The following is a 23,269-nucleotide window of genomic DNA, read 5'->3' as shown; positions in this document are numbered from 1 at the left end:
TTTTTAATTCAAATTAGAAGCCCATATATGTTTTTTTTTTTGAGGCCTAACTCCTCACTTACTGCCTGAATTAATGAATGCAGTCTATTAACTGCTCTTAAAATATCTTTCAATACAGGTCTCCCTTATTTATTTGTGTACTCCTGGGATTCTTTTAAATCTCTTGTGCACGAAAGCATGTAGCAATTTGTTTCATGGACAAATTACGCCATTAAAACGTATACTAAAATGTCATGTAATCCATTTTGGGAAGTTTTCAACATTTGACACCAACATTTCAGAGACACATCTCTTCTCTATGTATTTAAGAATTATTTACAAAAATTGAATCCTTTTGATCTTACATGTTTGTTATTTTTTGTTTGTACACTATATTAAACAAAAAACAGTAAATAACTGTCCCTTTCTCGAAAGTGCTGTGGACCCAAAAAAATCACGCGGTTACTAGAAGCATTTGACCACATCGACGTTCCGTAGCTTAACTTTTTCACGAGTATTTCCGGTAGTCACCAATTGGCTATTTAAAATTTGAGCCCACCTCTCTCGCTACCTCATAGGTCAACCGTTTGGCGCTTCAAAACGTAACAGTTTTCGAATTTTAAATGAGGAATAGCGGTGTTGTCAGTTGGAAGCCTTTGACTTTGAGTCCAGTTTGAAGCTGGTGTTGTGTTAAGGAATTGATATTTTTTTCCTCCTTTAAGAAGTTTTAAATACGAAACGGTTGTATTTTTTTGCTTACTGTTTGTACGGAAAATGGCATCTGAGGGCCCTTTGAAGGTAATGTAACAATTTGTAATGAATCCTAAAGTTTACCAGTGAAAATGGGCACCTATAATATAAAATCCATTCATAAAGAAATGTACGTCAGTGCTGTACATGTTTTGTTTCCGTCACGTGTCCACATTTTCACCTTTTTTTTTTTTTTTTGCGCATTTTTTTTTATTTTTGAACAGTGTTTTTTGGCCAAAGAAAGAAAAAAATGAATTCCTACCCGAAACAGTAAACAAATGTACAAACTTGAAGTTGAATATTGACTTCCTGGTTATAATCAAAAATGTCTAGTAGGAGGTAACTCCGAGGTTTCTTTAATTTCGTGGAATTTTTTTTTTCAGATTCAGTTATTGAATATCGACTCTTGACCAGACAATGACTCATGAGAGAGAGCATGATAGTAACGGCTGCTGTCCTCTTACTTCTTCCCAGTCTTTGTTCGATAGTAATGTGAGCAAGGTGAAGAACAAGAAGGATGACAAACGTCTGTCAGTCGAGAGAATCTACCAGAAGAAGACTCAACTGGAGCACATTCTGCTTCGCCCTGATACCTACATAGGTTCTGTGGAGCCCCTCACTCAGGTGGGTAGTGTGATTGTGTGTCCTTCTGGCTGCCATTCCCTCTCACTCTCCCCCCCAAAGTAATATTAACATTGATTCCAGAGAGAAATAATACATATATGCATAGAATTCCAGTGTAATGTTTGAGCACGGTCTTTGGAAGATTATATTTACATTTATTTATTTACTAACCGGGTTCTCCGGTTTCCTCCCACAGTCCAAAGATATGCTGGTCAGGTTCCCCCATAATGTGTGAGTGACAGAGAGAGAGTGTGTGTTTCACTGATGTATGGATGAGTGACCCATTGTAAGTAGTGTATCTAGCAGTGTAAGTCTTTGGGTGCTCTGGTTTCCTCCCACACTCTAAAGACATGCTGTTCAGGTTCCCGCATAATGTGTGAGTGATAGAGAGAGTGTGTGTTTGTTTCACTAATGTATGGATGAGTGACCCATTGTAAGTAGTGTATCTAGCAGTGTAAGTCTTTGGGTGCTCTGGTTTCCTCCCACACTCCAAAGACATGCTGTTCAGGTTCACCCATGTGAGTGACAGTGTGTGCTTTCCACCGATGTATGGATGAGTGACCCAGTGTAAGTAGTGTATCTAGCAGTGTAAGTCACCTTGGTGAATAAGGTGTGTGGGCTCATAACACTACATAGAGTTCATTGGAAGCTGCTTCAGACAAAAGCGTCTAAGTGAATAAATGTAAATATTATCAGATGATTTTCTCCAAAGTGTCGTACATCTCATAGAAAATAGAATGTGATCATTACATTAGGAGAAGGAGAGACATAGATGCGGGTGTGTGATTTTTAAGTGCAGTTTGTTCTTTCCACCATATGAACCAATGTTCTTGACGAGTAGCTGCATGAAACTTTATCCGAATATCCACAATTCCAACTCGCCTTCCTACTAGTCTTTTTTTTTTTTTTTTTTTTTTTAAAGATGTATATAAACATATACCTTTAACTTGTTAATTTCCATAAAGCATTTCATTAAAAAGTTTGTGCAAGAAGTCACCTACTGCATCTTCTCAGCTTTTTTGCAGCAATTCTCAATCACTGATTGAGACTAATAGCTACTGCAAAACAAAAATATCTGCATTAGCTTGATCGATTCAGTTACTAGCGAGCCAGATATGAAGTGCTTAGAGCCAGTGCCTTGCACTCAAAAACCCAGGTTTGAAGCCAACCTTGAGTAAGATTCTTGGTCTGAATTCCTAAAGTAAAAATTAACCAACTCTAAAATGGGTAAACAGTTGTAAGCATAATATTACAAGTTTCCTTGGATAAAAGCATGCAATAAATGAATTGATAGTATTTGAATCTGGTATTTCACTTGTGATTTATGAGATGGCTTTGTCGTCATTTTATGAAATGCAATGAAGTTTGTATGACATCCCTCAGAACAGCAGCAGAAAAAGAACACTTCAGATAAAGAAATAAATTAACAAATCAGTTAATAAATGAATAATTAGATTGCAACTTTGGAGTCCTTTTACCTAGTTATTTTCTAATGCCTATATAGCCTCAGCTTGTGGGGTAATGTATAGCCTACTGCACCAACTGTTGTTCACATAGACGCACAGTCCTCTGCTCTTCCCGGAGTCCCTCGCCCAGTCCACTGATCTCATCCATCTTGTTGGTAATAGACCTGGAGATGGCGAGGAACAGGCTCGGATGTGCTGGTCTGCAAAGTGTATTCAAAACATACAAAAGGCACTAGATGCAGAAATGCAACTATTAATGCACAGTTTATCATTTCACTGGAGCACATTTAGATGCCTTTACCGATGAGATTGGTGGGAAATAGATGGATAATCATTGCAAAAACTGAAGCAGTCACCTGAAGGACTGTTGAAATGTTCCTTGACTGATGAGAGGGATTCAGTAATTTTGAGGAAGGGGTGGGATTCCATGTTCTTCAAAATAGACTGAAAATGAGAAACAGTAGGCCTTTGATTTTTAAGCCTTTTGTTTTTTGTGGCAGATATTTCTGAAAATAAACTACTTTACTTTCCCAACCAATGATTTATAAAGTGTGGTTCCCATTGGTGAGGGATTGCTAATTTTTTTTCATTTTTTTTTTTTTTTTTTAAATAGCAAATGTGGGTGTTTGATGAAGACATTGGGATGAACTGCAGAGATGTGACCTTTGTCCCTGGACTTTACAAAATCTTTGATGAAATACTTGGTGAGTAACTAGCTGGCATTTGTTCTTATTAATTGGGCAAAACACTATTTGGTATGACCTAATGGAGAAGGTCACTGGGTTTTCCTCAGGAATAAATTCAGTTTTTACTTCAATTCATATGTCGGACACTTGTTACATGTAAGTGATTAGTAATTTGTTTTTCCCCCTCTGTAAATTCCATTGTGCAGTTAATGCTGCAGATAACAAGCAGCGTGACAAGAACATGTCCTGTATCAAGGTCAACATTGATCCGTAAGTATCTGTCTTAATGCTGTTTGTGCTTACAGGTAAAGACATGTTTAATTTTTGTAATGTTCCTTTTGTATACATATCTTTTGAATGTGAATTGTTCTAAAAAAAAAAAAAATTGTGCGCTTTCCAAGCTATAGTAGTTGCCATTTTTATGGATCTAAATTTTCTGTGTTTGTATCTTACAAGTTAGTTCACGTTAACTGATTGTTCACATGCAGCCTAAAAGTCTGTAGTGGATCTAGAAGCCAGTTTAGAATGTAAAACATTTTATTACTTCTTAGAAAAGGGTAAACAAACAGGCAAGCTCTGAATGAAAGCATTGGTTGAAAATTTAAATCTGTTCAGTGAGACACTTGTGAGTTTATTTTTTAAAAAAAAATGACAGTTTATTGGATATTAAAATGTATTTTTTTTACTCATCTTTTCACCATTAATTAATTGGGGCCAAATTCAGATAATGGGGAAACCACAACTAATAATTCAAAATCAATGTCTGAACATGTCATTTAACTGCAGTTGGTTGTGTTTTGCCAAGAATATTGGCAGGCATTGTGCAAAACCAGATTTGATTGTCTTATTCAACAAATCTGTGTGGCTTATTTTATATATAATATTTAAAAAAAAAAAAAAAAAAAAAAATTCCCTCCATTCGCATTTATGTTATTTAGGACGTTCAGGAATAAAGTTTGTGGCAGAGACACAAATTGGCTTGTGGACTAGAGAGCTTGCTGCTGCCGTGCTATTTTTAGACAATGATCATTAATGATGTTTTCTTTATATTTAGTGAGAACAACATCATCAGCGTGTGGAATAACGGAAAGGGCATTCCAGTTGTAGAGCACAAAGTGGAGAAGGTATATGTGCCAGCTCTCATCTTTGGGCAGCTCCTCACATCCAGTAATTACGATGACGACCAGAAGAAAGTCACTGGTAAGGGTAGCAAACTGTTTTCATACACTGATGTATGTTTGGTTTTTAAAAATAAAAAAATCTTGAGGTGCATGATTACAATTTTTAGGTAGCTTTAGCAATATCTTGAGCTGACATTTTGACAGTTCAACTGTAAAATACTGTTACTTGCGTGTAAATTAATTTGGGCTTCAGGTGTGGGCCTTAAGTGCTTAAAATTCTTTGTCTGAGAAAGATATTGAAAATTCCTAAAAGATTTTTTTTTTTTTTTTTTCTCCAGGTGGTCGTAATGGGTATGGTGCCAAGCTGTGCAACATCTTCAGTACCAAATTCACTGTGGAGACATCATGCCGGGATTCAAAGAAGTCTTTCAAGCAGGTGGGGTCTTTCACAAGATACTGGAATGATCAGATAAATTTACATTTTTCCATTCTCAATTTTTGTCTTAAAGGTGCAATACAACCTATATAGGTACAGGGCCCAAAATAAGTTCTAGCAGTATGTGAAGCAAAAATGTCTGTAGTACAGGCTTCCCTCAAGGTCCCTCGATTACAAAAACTGACTGGAAAGCAACTGCAATAATTATTAGAAAAATTCTACATCGTGCCATCTGATCTCATGAGAAACGGCTTACAAGAATTGACTTTTCAGTTCAAAGGGCACACTTTTGTGATGTTGAGCACTTTGCATGGTTTCTCTTCGGTATGTCAGTTGTAGTAATGCGCCCTATGAAAAACTAAAGTCTTAAGGCAAACTTGAAGTGGTACAGTGCACAGAATTCTGTGACTGATTTGGTTTATTATGTTCATGCAAGTTATAGGTATTCTCTGAATTACAAACTTTTGAACAATGAACTATTTCTGAAAAGCTTTTAGGCTGGTTGATCAATATGAAAAATCACCTGCCTGCTACAACAAATGTCACTATATGATTGTAGTAAGTCTTTCAAAAGTAAGCGTTAAGATTTTTCAAAAGAATGGAGACGGTGAAAAACAAATAGAAGGTAAAGACATATTCTCTGTGCATGCACGTAAACAAGTATAGATGAACCTCTGCCTTCTTCTTAGTTCATTGTAGATAATATGCTACTTATAAGAAAATTAAAAACATAACACTTATGTTTTTATTTGTTATTGTGCTTATATGGGTATTGATGGATTAAAGCAGAGATTGAGGAGCTGCAGGTGAGCACCAACACCCTGTTCTAGTTCTGTGCTGCTATGTTTCATTGAGCTTTATTTGCCCAGATATTTGTCACATTGGACAAAAGCATCTGCTAAATGAATAAATATAAATACTTACAACAAGAAACTCGGAACACCAAGGCCTGTGGACTAGGTGTCCTGGGTCATCAGAGGGCAGGTTGTCTTTTGCCTTGGTCTTTGCGATCTATTCAAAAGGGAGAAAAAAGAGTCTGTGCCAAAAGTCCCCCTCTGTTGCTTCCTACCCTGTGAAGCATTCTGGGTTGTTGTTGTTTACATTTATTTGTTTAGCAGATTCTTTTCCCTTAATTGACATACAACTCAGTAACCAAAAGTATATTTCACAAGCAGAGCAAGACTTATACATGCAGACAGGCAATTCTTCAAGTTATTTGTTCAATACCACATTTTTTGCTGGCACACATTACACAAGTATAGAATTTTGAATATATAATTTATTAAGATCCCTGACCCTCTTTTTGGATGAATGAACTTGAACAACAAACTAATGTTTTGTCCAAATTCTTCACAAATTATGGACTAATTGTATGAAAAGCTCAGCAGAGAGGGGTTAAGAGCATTAAATAATTGTCAAATTTATTGGCTTCCAAATCATTTTAACCTCTTAGAATAAAAGATATAGCAAGTCATTAGTTAATACATTAAATGTGGTTTCTACCATGTACTTTTTAGCTGAATACATCTTCAGGCTTGTCAAAAGATGCCATTAAACATATACATTAAGGCACTAAGTAAACTAGTTTAACACATTATGGAAGTGATAAATTTAAGCGTAACAAGCCTCACATTGTCTTAAACAATTCTTCATATATAATTTGCTTTCTTGTTGCCCCACCACTTGCAAACTAGCCATAACAGATAATTTCAGTGTATGCACAAGCTCAAGTAGACTGTTAAGCTCTCTGATATAAGAAAAACAGAATTGTTGATTACTTTTTAAATTTAATACATAAGTGATGAGGTGTTCCCCCCCCCCCCCCCCCCCCCCCCCCCCCCAAGGTCTTTATAAGAACTCAAATCTTTATTACACAGTACAGGTGCTCCTCGATTTGCGATCTTTTTGCTTTACGGTGGTGAGCTGGTGATAGACATTCAGTAGAAATCGTACTTCGAATTTTGAGTTTAGATTCCCCCTCCCCCGGGCAACCGATATGTGGTGCTATTCTGTTTTGTGATTCTGGGCAGCAGCCTGCATCTCCCAGTCTGTCATGCAGAAGTGTGTATTAAAAGCATTTTCAACTTACGATCGGTTTCACAGAATGGGAACCACCTGTAGTTACATTTAATTCTGTTTCACTGTTTTGTTGGCTTTTCCAATTTTAACACATTTTGCATTTTTACCCTGTTTTGTGTAATGCAGACTTGGTATGACAACATGGGCCGGGCAGGTGATTCCAAGATTAAACCTTTTGATGGTGAAGAATTCACCTGCATCACCTTCCAGCCAGACCTGTCCAAATTTAAGATGCAGTCACTTGACAAGGACACAGTGGCCTTGATGACCCGAAGAGCCTATGACATTGCTGGATCTACCAAAGGAGTCCGGGTCTTCCTCAATGGAAAAAAGTTGCCTGTGAGTACAGTTATGCATCACTCTGTAGTCATTCTATAGTTGCGCACCTAAAACTTCTGCTTCTGGTGAAGTTCCCTAAAATTAGGGCTAACTCATTCCATTACACAGGCATAAGTACGTACTTGTATAATAAATGCTTTATCATATGTTAACATACACACATTTGTGCATATTTATGTTCCTGGGCGGGAAAATCAAGTAAATTTGTCAATTTTGGACACTTGAGGGGGGAAAACCTTAATGTTTCAATTTGGAAACAATTTGTGTCAATATCCAAGTATTTCAGTTATACCAGGCACCTTTAATTTTCAGCTGGGATCAATAAAGGATCACTTTCTATCTCTCTCTGCAGATGGCTTTTTTTATGTTGCTGAGACTTTTCTCCAAAACATCCTAAACTGATGTACTTAATTCATTTTTCGGCACAGTAATTTACTGGAACAATTCATTATAAGTACTTTGTTCAAAGGTGCTACAGCTGCATTAGGGACTTCAACCTGGGTCCTCTTATTACAACTTGATGGCTCTGACCACCACTACTTGCTGCTAGTAATTACTGGCAACAGTCATGAGTGTGATCTCTGTTGATGTTTGTCAAGCCTGTAAATTAATGACATTTGGGCTCATGCAAAGGGTTCAGACTCAGATGTATCTTTTGTCTGTAGGTCAACGGCTTCCGTAGCTATGTAGATTTGTACCTGAAGGACAAAGTGGATGAGCTGGGTTCCCCGCTGACTGTGGTACATGACGTAGTGAATGAGCGCTGGGAAGTGTGCCTAACCATGAGTGAAAAAGGCTTCCAGCAAGTCAGCTTTGTCAACAGCATTGCCACTACCAAGGTACCCTCTTAAATAACTACTGCGTCTGACTCCTTACATGCCAGTTCTTAGCAAGGATGCCTTCTTTCAGAATTAAACATCTTGGTCCCAGACATAAGTTCTCTTAGTATGTAAAAATTCAGTGCCTGCATGTTGCTTTCTCTTTCATCAGGGTGGACGGCACACAGACTATGTGGCAGACCAGGTTGTTTCCAAGCTTATTGAAGTGGTGAAGAAAAAGAACAAGGCTGGTGTGGCTGTAAAGCCTTTCCAGGTATATTTACCTCCTAAGCTATATGCCTTTTTTGGTATGTGAACAATGGTTCCCCCCCCCCCCCCCCTTCTGATGTGACACTTATGTGTTGGATTCTAGGTGAAGAACCACATGTGGCTTTTCGTGAACTGCTTGATTGAGAACCCCACCTTTGACTCTCAGACCAAGGAGAACATGACCCTTCAGCAAAAGAGTTTTGGCTCCACCTGTGTGCTCAGTGAGAAGTTCATTAAAAGTGTAAGTTCCCTGAACAGTGGTCTACAGAGGCATGCTCAAATTAATCTTGTTTATCACAGCATCAGTTTAAACCTGGATTGCACTGACTGGCAATCTCCTGTCTCTCAGGCCACCAACTGTGGGATTGTGGAGAGTATCATGAATTGGGTGAAGTTCAAGGCCCAAACTCAGCTCAACAAGAAATGCTCTGCTGTCAAGCACACCAAGATCAAGGGGGTGCCAAAACTGGATGATGCTAATGATGCTGGTAAGAAGTTAAGTGTGCAGTGTAGCAAAAGATGGTACATAATGCACTTTGAAGCCCCCCAAAAATAAGCTTTTAGTGCTCTTTAATAAAAAAAAAAAAACTTCCTCATGCTGTTTGAGATATAACCATTTGCCTTCCACTTTCTTCCTAGGTGGTAAAAACTCTGTCAGCTGCACCCTGATTCTTACAGAAGGAGACTCAGCCAAGACACTGGCTGTATCAGGACTGGGTGTGGTGGGGCGTGACCGCTATGGGGTCTTCCCTTTGCGTGGTAAAATGCTCAATGTTCGGGAAGCCTCTCACAAGCAGGTGGGTCCTTCTTTACTAAACCACTTTTTTTTTTTTTTTTTTTTTTTTCCCCCAATAAAAACCAAATGTTTTGTTCCCAGGGTCTTCTCCACAACATGCAGTTAGAAAGTCATTGCAAGTGTTGGCAACACAAATTATGACACAACAAACTGCAGTATATACTACTGGAAGTTTTAATACTGCTTAACAATGTGGTTAAATTTTCCTCATAAGCTGGTAAATTTAATGCCTTTTACCAACAGCATTGTCTGGATGTAATTTGTCTATTAAAATTGGTTTATATATCTAATGAAGTTATTTCTAAATTGACTAAAACATTTCTAGAATTGCAAATTAAGTTCTAAAAGCAGAAAGAAAGGTGTTAATTTATGTTTTTTTACTTTAAATTAATTGCTGGCAATAATAAATTATATCAGTTTGTTTTAGATGACTTACAGTGTTTAGGTACTTACTTACCCATTTATACTGCTAGGAAATTTTACCGTGGCAATTTGAGAGTATGTACAATGAGAGGTTCTACAGCTGGAAGTGTGATTAGACCCTGCAATCTTTGTGTCCAAAGGCAGCAGCTCCAAACATGATGTTACCAGCCGCCCCAATTGGTATTCAGACATTCAAAATGGAGTGAACAAATTGGCAATATTTGTTTAACCAGTTTTCATTTTAAGTTTGTGCTGCTCCTTCTATTAATCTTTCTTACTGTCCTTAATTGAGTTTTACATTGTATGAACTATATGGTTTAGAATACAGGTGACTTTAGAATGTGAGATTCTTCTTCTGCTTTTTCTGGGTGTTCTTCTGTTTAATATTTGTAATTGCACAGAAAAATATTCAAAAGAACATTCTGAAAGGTGCACAAATCAGGTAATTTATTTACTATTGTTACTGCAGATCATGGAAAATGCAGAGATCAACAATATTATCAAGATCTTGGGTTTGCAATACAAGAAGAACTACAGTGATCCTGAATCCCTCAAATCCCTGCGCTACGGAAAACTTATGATCATGACAGATCAGGTCAGCAGCAAAAATGTTTTCTGTTTAAAGTCTTGTATGTCACATGTAATTTAGGCAGAAGATTTTTAAGGACTTCTTTTGCAATTTGATGTCTAGGATCAAGACGGGTCTCATATTAAGGGACTTCTCATCAATTTTATCCATCATAACTGGCCCTCTCTGCTGCGGCACAACTTCCTGGAGGAGTTCATTACGCCTATAATTAAGGTATTTATTAATGTAGTGTAATACTGTAGATATTAAACTTTCATCAGAATGTTAAATGACAGATTTACTGTGATAGGGACTGTCCCATCATTTGAAAAGAGAAGAAATAACATTTAAGTTTAATAATATTGCATAGAAGTAACAACTTTAAATTTTATGTGCTCATTTGTGGCATTTAATACCCTGGAAACATCATAAACAACAACACATTTAATTGAGTAAGGTATAGAACATTTTAAAATTACTATTAATTGGGAAAACTTTGATCTCTCTTGATCGTTCCCCCCCCCCACCCCCAAGAGGTCATGGTTGTAACTGGTTAAGTACTTTGATGCACTGCTATGATATCTGTGCTAGATTCCATCGATTGCCTTGGAGCTTAGTGCATGTGCTTTCCTCTTTGACTTTTGCGGGTTCAACAAAATAACATTAAAGCTAAAACTATGTACTTCGAGCAGTTTGGGTTACAAAGCCCGGCGTTTATAATTTCAGGCTCTCGTTTGTGGAATAGATTGTTTTGAATATGTAAAGGTCTAAGACTATGAAAAATATGTGCTTCCTTTTGATAGGAGCGTGATTAAAACTCCATATTACTGTTACACTGTTTTCAGCTGGTCCCAATCCTTACAACTTTTGTTTCAGGTTTCAAACAAGAAGGATGAGCTGTCCTTTTATAGCATACCAGAGTTCAATGACTGGAAAGACAGAACCTCAAACTACAAGTCATGGAGAGTCAAGTACTACAAAGGTTTGTCATAAAACTCCGTGTGGTAGTACAGGGAGCCAAGTAAGCACCTTATTTTTAACGTGGTCACTGGCAATATGTTAATCACTTTACTACAACACATGCTGGAGCATGTTTCACTTCCTTTTTGGTGGTGGCTTACCTGACATGGTGACATTGAATGTGTGGATAATGGGGTGAACAATAAGACCTAGATCAGTCCTGGACCTGAAAGATGGCAATGTACATCTTTATGTTCTACTTTACCAATTGTTCCCTCCCCCCCAAAAAAAAACTTGGGGGTATTATTACATATGTTACACAGCTTTTTTACAGAACTGAAATTCTGCAGTTGTAAATGGAGCTTTGAAGACTGTAGACTTCTGACCTTTGAGATGGTTTTGTGTTGCTCAGTCTTCATTTTTGTCTCTACAGGTCTGGGTACCAGCACAGCAAAGGAAGCGAAAGAGTACTTCTCTGACATGGAGAGGCATCGCATCCCTTTCAAATATGCTGGGCCTGAGGATGATGAGGCAATTACCCTGGTGAGGCCTCAGCATACACTCATTGAACCAGATGTGTTGTCATCAGTGACTGGGGTTTTAAATTTTTAGCCTAATCTTAAATTTAAATTTGTACTTCTCTAGGGTATATGGAAATAAATCGTAATGTGTTAATCTCACTAGGAGTACTCCAGCTCTGGATTAATGTTTTACCCCTCTGCATTCAAAAATTAAAAGCAAGGTGTGAGTTTTTGTGTGGCTTTATGCTAAAGGGTGTTGAAAGATACAAGCGTTTCGAATGAGGCATGCTTGTTAAGAGAATGGTGCCACATTTTTACATCCCAGAAATTACTCTTTTTGCTTAATTTCTTCTCTGGTTTTCCCTCTAGGCCTTTAGTAAGAAGAAGATTGAGGAACGTAAGAACTGGCTGACCAACTTCATGATCAACAGGCGTCAGCGCCGAGAGCACAATCTGCCTGAGGTTCGTAAACTCGAGTACATCACCGTAATAGCTGTGGTTGGCTGCTGTTGGCTACTGTTGCTCTGTGCTAAACTTATACTCCCTTCTCCATAGGATTACCTGTATGGTCAAACCACAAAGTTCTTGTCTTACAATGATTTCATCAACAAAGAACTCGTGCTCTACTCAAACTCAGACAATGAAAGGTCTCTCCCATGTCTGGTCGATGGTGAGTTCAAGTGAAGCCTTGCAAGTATCTGTTATTTTCATTCTAAGGCAGTTCTTCTGGTGGGAGGTTATAGAAAGGTTTTGCAAGCTGTCCCCAAAACATTAACAAATTTAGCACATAAATGTAGTCCTCACAAATGTGGCTTACCAACAGGGTGAACTGGACAACTTGTTCCATTTACTGAATTATACATTTTTCCCCTCTGTACATGGTCCTGACTGCTGATGTATGGAAGGTCTGAAGCCTGGCCAGAGGAAGGTCCTTTTCTGTTGCTTCAAGAGGAATGACAAGAGGGAGGTCAAAGTGGCCCAGTTGGCAGGTTCTGTCGCAGAGATGTCTGCTTACCACCATGGAGAGGTGAGAGCAAAGTGAAGTCGAAGGAGTTGGTTCTGTGGATGCATGTTAGTCCCAGTTCATTTACATTACAATTATTAATTTTGCCCAACAATTTTTTCTGCATCAACTTACAATCGTATTTACAATTACTTATCCATTTATACAGCTGGGTAATTTTTTTATTATTATTATTATTATTATTGGCGCAAAAAAAGTACCTTGCTCAAAGCTACCTTGAATCTGAACCTGCAGCCTTTGAATCCAAAGGCAGTAGCATTAACCACTACACTACCAACTGCCTCACTTGACTGCTTTGTGGTTTTTGATTACAAATTTTCATTCTTACCTTCTAAAAGGCTTGATTGCTATAATGTTCGTCATAACTGGTTAATATTTGAAAGTAATAGTGTTTGTAAACTTCAGCTTTTGTTTTTGTTTGGCAGATGTCACTGATGATGACAATCATTGGCCTGGCACAGAATTTCGTAGGAAGTAATAACCTCAACCTCCTACAGCCTTTGGGTCAGTTTGGCACCAGGCTGCATGGTGGAAAAGATTCTGCCAGCCCTCGATACATTTTCACAATGTTGAGGTAAGTCGGTTATGTCTGTCTTCCTCATAGTAGTGGGACTAACTGCAGTTAGTTTGGGTCAGTGCAGTTTCATGGTGCGTGGAGAGGTGTTCGGATTTGGTTTCCAACTTGTGATTGTTGATGAGTGGTTGGCAGTGAGTTCAAATTTTTCTAATTTAGGATGCGATTTATAGAACTGCCAGTAGATGGCCACATGTTAACATTCTTTGTTGGCGAAAATGCTTGAAGAAGAGTTTGCCTTAGACTGAATTTTAAACCTTCTGCTAAATATTGCCATATAGATGTTGAAAGTTTCAGAGCAGTTGTTTTAAATTTTAAGCATATATCTAAGAAGAAATACAAACATTTGTTGGGATTTGAGTGTGCATGCAGTTTTTCAAATATTCAAATCTTTTAAAAATTTAAACTTTGATTTACAAAACTCACACTGCCTGAAATTGACAATGAGAAATGTTACAATGTAGCCTATAGGAATAACTTTCTGGAATATCTTCTATATTGACAAGGGCACCACATTGTGCAGAACTTGGGTAATACAAGCATAAAAAAGGATTCTTGTCCGGTGGTGTTAGCACCCCCTTTGGACACATGTTTTCTATTTGAGGCTAATGTTTAGTTTATTTTCCTCAGTTGCCAGGTGGTATTGTTCATTAGCAGCTGCCTCCCTTTGCCTTGTTTTATCACTTTCTCAACCATGTATGTTGTCATTTTGAGAAGGGTGCTTTATTAAAAAGTTCAAAATTTTAAATGTATGCTTAGTAATGTGCTAGGGTGTTTGTGTTGGTAGCAGCACAGTATTGAATCCTAAACTGTCATCTAATCTGTTTTTGTAGCCCACTGGCTCGTCTGCTCTTCCCTGCTACGGATGACAATCTGCTCAAATACAACTTTGATGATAACCTTCGTGTGGAGCCGGAGTGGTACATACCCATTCTGCCTATGGTGCTGGTCAATGGTGCTGATGGGATTGGCACAGGCTGGTCAAGCCGCATACCCAACTATGATGTGCGTGAAATTGTTAGTAATATACATCGCATGCTGAATGGAGAAGACCCACTTCCCATGGTGAGAGATTTATTTTTTTGTATTAATGTTGGAACTATTTAATGCAATAGGAAACTGAATTAACTGTCCAGAGTCTGAAAATTTAATTAAAAAAAATCTGTGACAATTGCAAAACTTTTACAGATGCTTGTAATTTGAAATATTTTTCAAGTTTAATAGCTTCTTGGGTTCTAAAGAGGGTTTTTTTTTTTTTTTTTTAAACCTCAGACTCAGAGCTGCTGCATGGGTAGCCTCAACTGGTTTTATTTTCATTTATGATTTGATCATGATGGTTCTGCAGTGGTTTCAACTGTAATTAAAGCTGTTAAAATCTTTTGGACTAATAGCAGTCTATTCTATTCTATTTGGTCTGTAAAATCATATTGTTTAGTCCAAAACTTGTATTGGGAAAAAATTATTTGATAGTTGCACAATACCAATTTATAGTGCAATTATATAGTTGTATTATGTATATTTCATCACAAATGCTAATTGTAAGGTGAAAAAGAATACTTGAGTTTATTTTAACCACTAAAAATTTAATTTAGTACTTGATATCGTAGCCTGACAGGCAAGCAAATTTTGAATTGCATTTCTTCATGAAGAAAAGAGAATTTTCTTCAGTTTATCTTCTAAGACTCATTAAAATCTTGATAGACTGAATACAACAATTTTCAAAAATTTTCAATCTTGTAGCTTCCAAACTACAAGGATTTCAAGGGAACCATAGAGGAGATGGTGACCAACCAGTATATGATCAGTGGAGAAGTAGCAATCCTTGACTCAACCACCATTGAGATCTCTGAACTGCCCGTGAAGACCTGGACCCAGGTTAGTATTTGCAACTTTGAAACTTATGTACGTGTTCCCTGTTTTATCTGCATTTCATTCATGTTAAGCAATTTTTTTTGTATCTTTTCCAAACCTCCTCTTAGTGATGTAGAAAGCTAGCTTTCTTCTACTAGAAAGCTACTAGTGATACGTTTTTTTTTTTTTTGAGGGGGGGCTTGATAAGACTATTTTAGTAGAGGTGATTTTCATTACTACTTGCATTCATTCCTTCCTGTGAAGCTGTGATGAATTTAATATGACCAACCTGATGGATCCTAGCAAGAAACTTGTGCTTAACCACCAGCTTCCTGACTTTCTATGCTTTTGGCCCTTTAGACATACAAGGAGAATGTTCTTGAGGTTATGCTGAATGGCACAGAGAAGGTCCCGCCCTTCATCACTGACTACAAGGAGTACCACACAGACACCACAGTACGCTTCATAGTCAAGATGACGGAGGAGAAACTGCGGGAAGCTGAGGCTGCTGGTTTGCATAAAGTCTTCAAACTACAATGTCCTCTCACCTGTCATTCCATGGTAAAGCCCCTTTTAGGTAGCCCAAATGGTGTTGTATGTACAGTAAATGAGTATTTAGGAGTGATCTCTGTGTTAGCTACCATTATTATCCACAATTAGTGGAGTTATCCTTCCATTCAAAATATCAGTCTTAATAATATATTAATGGTATAGATATCTGTCTGTCTATGCTTTACGGCACTGAATCCAGACAGTATTTTAAGAACATTTGTTCAAAATGCAAGTATGTATGTAAATATAAGTAAGAGAATGGCACCACTTTTCTTGCTGTAGGTGCTGTTTGACCATGTGGGCAGCCTAAAGAAGTATGAGACTGTGGAGGATATCCTCAAAGACTTTTTTGAATTACGGATGAAGTACTACATACTGCGCAAGGACTGGCTTCTGGGAATGCTGGGGGCTGAGAGCGCCAAACTAAGCAACCAGGCCCGTTTCATTCTGGAGAAGATCCAGGGTATACTGGTGATTGGTGAGTCATTTCATTCTTTCATCTGCACTAAACTTGATCTAAAGTTGCTTTATTTTTTTGTTATATCTGGTTTTAAGTTTTTATTGTATTTTTTACAATAAGTTTTTATATATTTTAGAGAACAAGCCCAAAAAAGAACTTATCTGCATGCTCCAGGAGATGGGCTATGACTCTGACCCTGTTAAGGCCTGGAAACAAGCCCAGGAGAAGGTGAGCATGGAGTCATCTTCTTCATCAGTTTTTGCAAGTCTGTAACTTCAATCTTGACTAAGTGATCATTTAGTTTAGCCAGGAATTGCTTTTTTTTTTTCTGTGATGAATGAATAAGGAGAGTTACTCCTGCTTCAGTTGGCAGAGGTAGAGACTTCAGAGGATGAGGAAGAAAAAGTTGAAGACTCCTCTGGCCCAGACTACAACTACCTTCTGAGCATGCCCATGTGGTTCTTGACCAAGGAGAAGAAGGAGGAATTGTGCAAGCAAAGAGATGCCAAGGTCTGTCTGGATGTCCCTTTCTTTAGTTATGGACAGTGTCTGCCAACCTGTATTATTCTTTCAGTGTGTGCCCTTTGTTTATGGCTAATATCCATTTTATTTTAAGGAATTGTGGAATTTCAGACCTGTGCTAAATTTACTTATAGTACATCTTCATAAAATTGCATGTGGAAGGTGGAAATAATGGACAACCTGAATCTTTTAAATTTTTCATGTAGCTGCTTAACGTTTTACATTTCAATGATCGTTTGCCCTTCCCAACTCTTAAAGTACTTTCCCCCCATGTATAGCTGACAGAACTAAATACTCTGAAAAAGAAAAGTCCGTCAGACCTGTGGAAAGAAGACCTGGCTGCATTTACTGAAGAACTTGATGTGAGTTAGGGAAAGACAACAAATAAGCATAACCGTACTAATAACAAGGATGCACAGCGCTTAATACATTTCCTTTTGGCCCCTAACATTTACCTCCTTTTCCATTAGCGTGTGGAGGAAAAAGAGAGGCAAAATGCAGTCTTGCCAGTGAAGCAGGCAAAGGGCAAGACGGGAAAAGCCAAGGCAATTAAAGTGAAAGAAGAGACTCTTCCTACACCTCAAGGCCGTCGTGTCATCCCACGTGTCACCAGTGCCATGAAGGCTGACGCAGCTAAGAAGGGCAAGAAAGTTAAGGTAATACTATTTGGGAAAGGTGTCTGCTGGAGATTGAATTTGAACCTGGGTTTTAGAGTGGACGGTGGCAACTCTAGCTGCTATGTTGCACTGAGAAGGTACTCCTGTGCTTAGTGTTGGCAGTATAGACTCACTATCAATAACTGCTGGTCCAGTACTGGGTTGCAGGGGTACAGAGCCTGTCCCATAAGCATAGTGTGCTAGGCTAAGTAGAGTACACCTTGGATTGGGGGTTAGCTCCATGCATAAACAATTAGACACATTTCCACAACAGGAAATTCAGTTACCAGTCTACCTGAAGTGTTTTTGGGTCATGGGAGAAAACTGGAGCATCTGCAGGATACCAGTGAAAAGTCCACACAGACTTAACAGAAAATGAGCTTAATCATGATCACACAGCCCAGATGTTCTGAGCCACCAGCGATTTTGCACAAGTTGTTCGACTTGCCAAAGTGTTCCCACATATCTCCTCTACTCATTTCTCTGCACTGGCTTCCTATAGCTGCCCAGATCAAATTCAGTAGCCTGGTTATTGCCTACACATGCATCAAGAGAACTGCTCCTAGCTATTTACAAGACTTGATCAAACGCTACACCCCAACCAGGCCGCTTTGCTGTTCTGCTCGCTTGGTGGTTCCGCACACAAAAAGTAAAGCACAGAGGTTCTCAGTTCTGGCTCCGTTGTGGTGGAATGCCCTTCCTCTCTCACTTACAACTGCTGAAACACTGTCCAGATTCAAGAAGGGTCTGAAAACTCACTTTTTCCACACTGACTTTACCCAAGATCTCTGTAAATGTAAATGTTTATGCTCCATAACTTTTTGATCATGCCTGGATAAGCCTTTACACAGCCACTACACCTGTATTGTATGTAAATGTTTGTGTGGTTTTTTTTTTTTTATTTTTTTTTTTTTTAATTTGTAGGAAGGTGATCGGGAATTGTGTATTCTGACTTTTTATGCACCTACTAGTTCAGTGACCATCAGTGCATAAAGTGGAAACAAACTAGGTTAACTTAATCCCGTATGCAACTGTGTCTTTCTCTTAATTCACAAACTGTATTTTCTCTGAGATGTACGTTGCTTTGGAGAAAAGCGTCTGCTAAATGAATAAATGTAAAAGAGGAATTATGACCAAACCTAAACTGTAAAATGGAAATAAGGAGAGGAACCAGAACTGATGATTAATTGTAGGTCTCAATTTTAACTTTTTTAATTATTATTCCCCCCTCCACTTTTTGTAAAGACTGACGAGGACAGTGCGATAAAGCTTGAATTTGACGAGGAAGGTAGGGACAACGATGACAATCAGCAACTGGGTTTGGCAGCTCGACTGGCCAAGAAAACAAAAAAAGCACCCACCAAAGGTAATATTACAGCAGAACAATTTGACCTTTTTTAAAACTTTCTGCAACATTTAATTTTAGTATTTGTTAAATATTTTTAGGCCTTTGTTAATATTTGAGAGTTCCAGTGAATGATATAGACCTTGACAAGACTGATCTTTCTTTCCTTATAGCAACAAAGACAGGCAAGCAGACCACTCTGCAATTCAAACCAGTAACAAAAAAGCCCAAGAGGAACCGCTGGTCTGATGATGACGATGATGATGATGACAACTCTGGCTGTGAATTTGGAGAAGTAGAGAAGTTGGCTTCAAGAGAGAAGCTAGCACGCAAAACCAAAAGTGAGGCTCTAGCTCCAAGATGCTCGCGGTTATAGTATGAGTTATGTCTGGGTGGCAACTGGGGGTTCCGTGAAATTAAGGGACTAATTAGTGACCAACAGAACTAAAAATGTTAAGTAATGTTTGGAAGAAATAGCCAAAAAAATAAAACATCCAATATCAAACAAATCACTAATATCTATATAAAGTATGAAGGCGTTATTTTCCTGAGCCATATTTTATCACAATGCACATAAATGTCTATAAAGTGCTTTTGTTCCTTTAGCTGCCGACATGAAATTTAGCCTTTCAAGCAGTGAGGATGAGATTGATCCTGAATCTGCATCTGAAGCTGAAAATGAGAAAGTTTCTTCATCAGCTGATGATCCTGTTACCATGTAAGTTGCAGACATGTTGCGGGTGTGCAGACACACTTTTCACCAGCCTGGGCAATGTTTCAGTGAGCACTTTTGCTGGATTGGTTTAATGTTCTTCTAATTCCTTAACTTTGCATTTATTTCACTTATTTCTGTCAGTGGCCTATGGGCATTTGAACTAATTTGTTCAGACGGGGGGTCATTTTAACAGTATGTTCTTTCAGAGAACTTTTTTTTATTATTATTATTTAGAGTTATCGTAATAAATTGCTGTAGAAACGCATAGCTTTTGATCTACCAGCAGGCTTTATATGGCCAGACTTATTTCTCACAGTTTAGTTTATATGCCAGAAATGGGTGTTTCTTAAAAGTAATAAAAGGATTATATGTGTAAATTGTTGATTGTTTTTTGAAGTAAGAGTAAAATTTCATAAATCAGAATGCCTAATACTCTAATTCAGTGAAAATCCAAAATGAGATTTTAAGTTTTTTTTTTTTTTTTTTTTCTCAATTTTATAGAAATGTTCCGAAGAGCGATCCACAGAATGCCGATGAAGTTACAAAAGGTTGGTTTTTTTTTTTTTTTAAAAAAAAAGTTCAAGGTACCTTCAGTTTAAAGGCTGGGTGCCGTGTGATGCTGCTGTGGTTGTAAGCTACAGACACATGTATGCTACAAGTAACAATGTAGCAGCTCTATCTGTAGTGTCAAGGATTAGGTCACTCCAAAGTGTAGGGAGGTTAAAAGGTGTGTGTGTGTGTGTGTGTGTGTGTGTGTGTGGGGCATATAAGTGAAGCAAAAAAGTTCTACTTTTGGTTAATCAGCCAAAATCATCTTGTATGTTGCAAAACTTGGAACAGTGATAATGCCATATCCTGCATACCCTAAATACCTTTCACACAGTGACTTTTATATTCTTATATATCCTTAGTGATGCACTTTGCAATGTCATAATGTGATGCCTTCAAAGGAGGCTCTCTGCATTTACATCCATTCATTTAGCTGACACTTTCCTCTAAAGCAGCCTACAGTGTTAAGTTACTTATTATTTACCTATTTATATAACTGAGTAATTTTACTGGAGCATTTTTAGGGTAAGTACCTTGTTCAAGGATCCTACAGCTGGAGGTGACTCAAACCTGAAACCTTTGAGTCCTATGGGACCAACTCTAACTGCTATGCCACTAACTGCCCCAGCTTTCCAAAGTTATACAAGTTGCTAGTTGAGGGGAACTTCTTAAGAGGGGTTTGTGTATAAATTGGTGAATATTCCACTTCCTTTATTACCACTGAGCCCTGTCTGATAACTTACTGACTCTACCTTGTGAATTTGAAGTGCTGCCTTTTAGATTGTTGTTTGCTAGTCGTTTAATTCTATTTTTGTTCCCATTCAGCAAAGTGCAGTAGTGAGGCAACCAGACAAGTGACTTCCAAGACTTCAACCAAGTCCAAAGATATGAAGGAAGCAACAAAGAAGCCAACAGCAGCAAAGAATAAAAAACCCGCTGGTACTTTCTCATCCCAGTGTGTCATATAATATATGGCACTCAATTTTATTCTATGAACTCCAAAATTAGTGTTCTTTTAAATCAATCCAGTCATTTTATAAAATTTATCGTGTCCACCTTTACCTGTTTTATTCATTCTGTCATTCATTCAAATTCAGCAAGAAGCAAATACTTAAGCTTATTTTGTTTCAGCAAAAACTTCAGTCTAAAACTCTATGTATGTATCTGTGTTTCTGATATAATTTTGTGATGTAGCCTGTCACATTTAGCATTTTAAAGTGTCATGTTAAATGTACCCTTAAATTTGAGAAGGGAAGAAACTGTAGTCTGATTCTGAAATGGGATTTCTCTTGCCCACAGATGGAAAGCAGCCATCCATTCTAGATGCCCTGACAAAGCCCAAAGCAGCTTCAAAAGCTGCCCCTAAAGCAGCACCCAAGAAAACTACCATTGTCTTCTCCAGTGACTCTGAGAGCACAGATATGTCCAAGAAACAGAAGGCAGAGTCAAAGCCTCAAGTGAGCCGCAAAAGGAAACCAGCGCTGGACAGCGAGGACTCTGACAGCAGCTCTGATAACCTCATGTCCCGCATTAGGGGCAAGACCACGGCAGGCAAAGTCAGTGTAATATAAAACAAATATTTGTTAAACCCCCCCCACCACTCCTCCATCCTGAAACTGAGAATGAGTTAAAATGACTGAATATAAATTAAAGCAAGGCATTAAAAATTGAGATTACATAACATTCACAGCTACATATCTGAAAAAGATTGCAAATAGCAAAATATGGTGGCTATTATGTCTCATTTCTGACAGATTTGGGCAGTTTCTAGAGAAAAATAAATTTGAAATTAAATTTGTAACCAAAGTGAGGTCATAAACAAAATATACTTTGAAAAGGTCCCAGTGTAGAAAGCCCAAAATAGCAGAATATGGAGCCTGTTTTGCTTTGGCAAAATTGTAGAATTTCTAGTAAGACTATGGTTTTGATTCAAATATGCATATGGTGTATTTTGCACAGACTTTAATTTTTTTTTTTTTTTTTTTTTTTTTTTAACCTTCTCTGGGCGCCTGTCCAGCAGTAAATGTGTCGGAATGATTTTATGTGTCTAAGAAAATGTCAAGCACTGACTTATTGTCTCTGTAAAATACATTATTGGACATTAAATATGTGAGACAAAATACAGGGAGGTGATGGGACATATCAAAGATGCATCTTTATAAGTATGTGTTTGACAGATAATAGTTGCATAAACCTCTTGGTTGCTGTGTAAAGATTTTTTTTTTTTTTTTTTTGCTCCTAAAATAATGAATTTCATAACTATAGCATGCCATCATTTTATATTGAATGCACCTTCAAAATAGGGACACTAAGCATGTTGCCATTTAATATAGTGATGGTTTATTGTTCTGAATGTCATCTCTTATACAGAAAGCCAAAAACTGCAATGAAGATGAAAGTTTCCACATCTCCGAAACTGAAGGAGAGGCTCTTCTGGCGCACAGGAGCAAATCCAGCCGCAGCAGGAAACCAGTCACCTATGCCGTGGACTCCGATTCAGATGAAGACTTTGGCTTCTAGACAGCGCAGTAACAGGAGTGCCCTGCTCACACGTTTTCATCGGTCACACTATCTTTTTTTTGCATAGAATGTATTAGTAAAATTGTATTAAGTAGTAAATTGGTACACAAAAAGTAGTCTTAACAATCCTATTCAAAGAGGAGTCACTGACTGTTTTCGGCCGCTTGAATAGTTAAAAATAGGCACCTAAATGACCGGTTAATTTTATTTCTTTGAAAATGTTTGAGAAACTGTTCTGTGCTGTAGTTTTTTGACCCAGTTCACAGTAGTAGTATCTACTGGCTTTTTTAGGAGCACAGACAAAAGTATAAAATTCGGTTTGTGTTCATAATGGTGTAAGAACCAACAATATTTGAGTCTTGCTCATCGAATGAATGAAATCGCATTGTACACATCAAAGGCATGAAGTGTATGATTGTTTGCTCTTGTAAATTAATATGCCTTTGAAGAATAATTTGGCTGTTTCTGTGTTGAAAAATTCTGCTTATGTATTATACTGTCACCTTGTAAATATTTCCTGTTTTCTTTCCCATTTCACTCTTATATTTGTTAAAGTAGTTTTGATATTTCTGTATTTGTTTTTACACTTTTGTAAGACTTGAACTTTCTGGTGTTATTTGTCTTTATGGGAGTTAATAGTTACTAATCTTTTAATTGAGCACAGT

The 23,269-nt window shown here is 37.8% G+C and overlaps 1 protein-coding gene across 1 annotated transcript; it reads left to right on the top strand.

The window, feature by feature from the left end:
• Positions 1-639: 639 nt before the first annotated feature.
• On the top strand, positions 640-23,101 carry top2a (DNA topoisomerase II alpha). The gene is made up of 35 exons (XM_018741906.2): positions 640-777; positions 1,204-1,353; positions 3,433-3,523; positions 3,712-3,775; positions 4,560-4,705; positions 4,965-5,062; positions 7,268-7,480; positions 8,146-8,319; positions 8,471-8,572; positions 8,672-8,809; positions 8,918-9,056; positions 9,208-9,365; positions 10,257-10,382; positions 10,479-10,589; positions 11,232-11,337; positions 11,749-11,858; positions 12,206-12,298; positions 12,392-12,506; positions 12,742-12,863; positions 13,286-13,434; positions 14,268-14,499; positions 15,175-15,309; positions 15,646-15,846; positions 16,120-16,315; positions 16,434-16,525; positions 16,664-16,807; positions 17,098-17,181; positions 17,290-17,475; positions 18,721-18,841; positions 18,994-19,161; positions 19,427-19,538; positions 20,037-20,083; positions 20,910-21,023; positions 21,384-21,640; positions 22,455-23,101. Exons 1-35 carry the CDS (start codon positions 754-756, stop codon positions 22,602-22,604), a joined length of 4,668 nt encoding a protein of 1,555 aa, XP_018597422.2. The 5' UTR covers positions 640-753; the 3' UTR covers positions 22,605-23,101.
• Positions 23,102-23,269: the final 168 nt, after the last annotated feature.

This window comes from Scleropages formosus, chromosome 25 (assembly GCF_900964775.1).
Source record: "Scleropages formosus chromosome 25, fSclFor1.1, whole genome shotgun sequence".
Classification (NCBI taxonomy): Eukaryota; Metazoa; Chordata; class Actinopteri; order Osteoglossiformes; family Osteoglossidae; genus Scleropages; species Scleropages formosus.
Note: the sequence above shows the minus strand (reverse complement) of the source record. Positions and strands in the feature narration are given on the sequence as shown.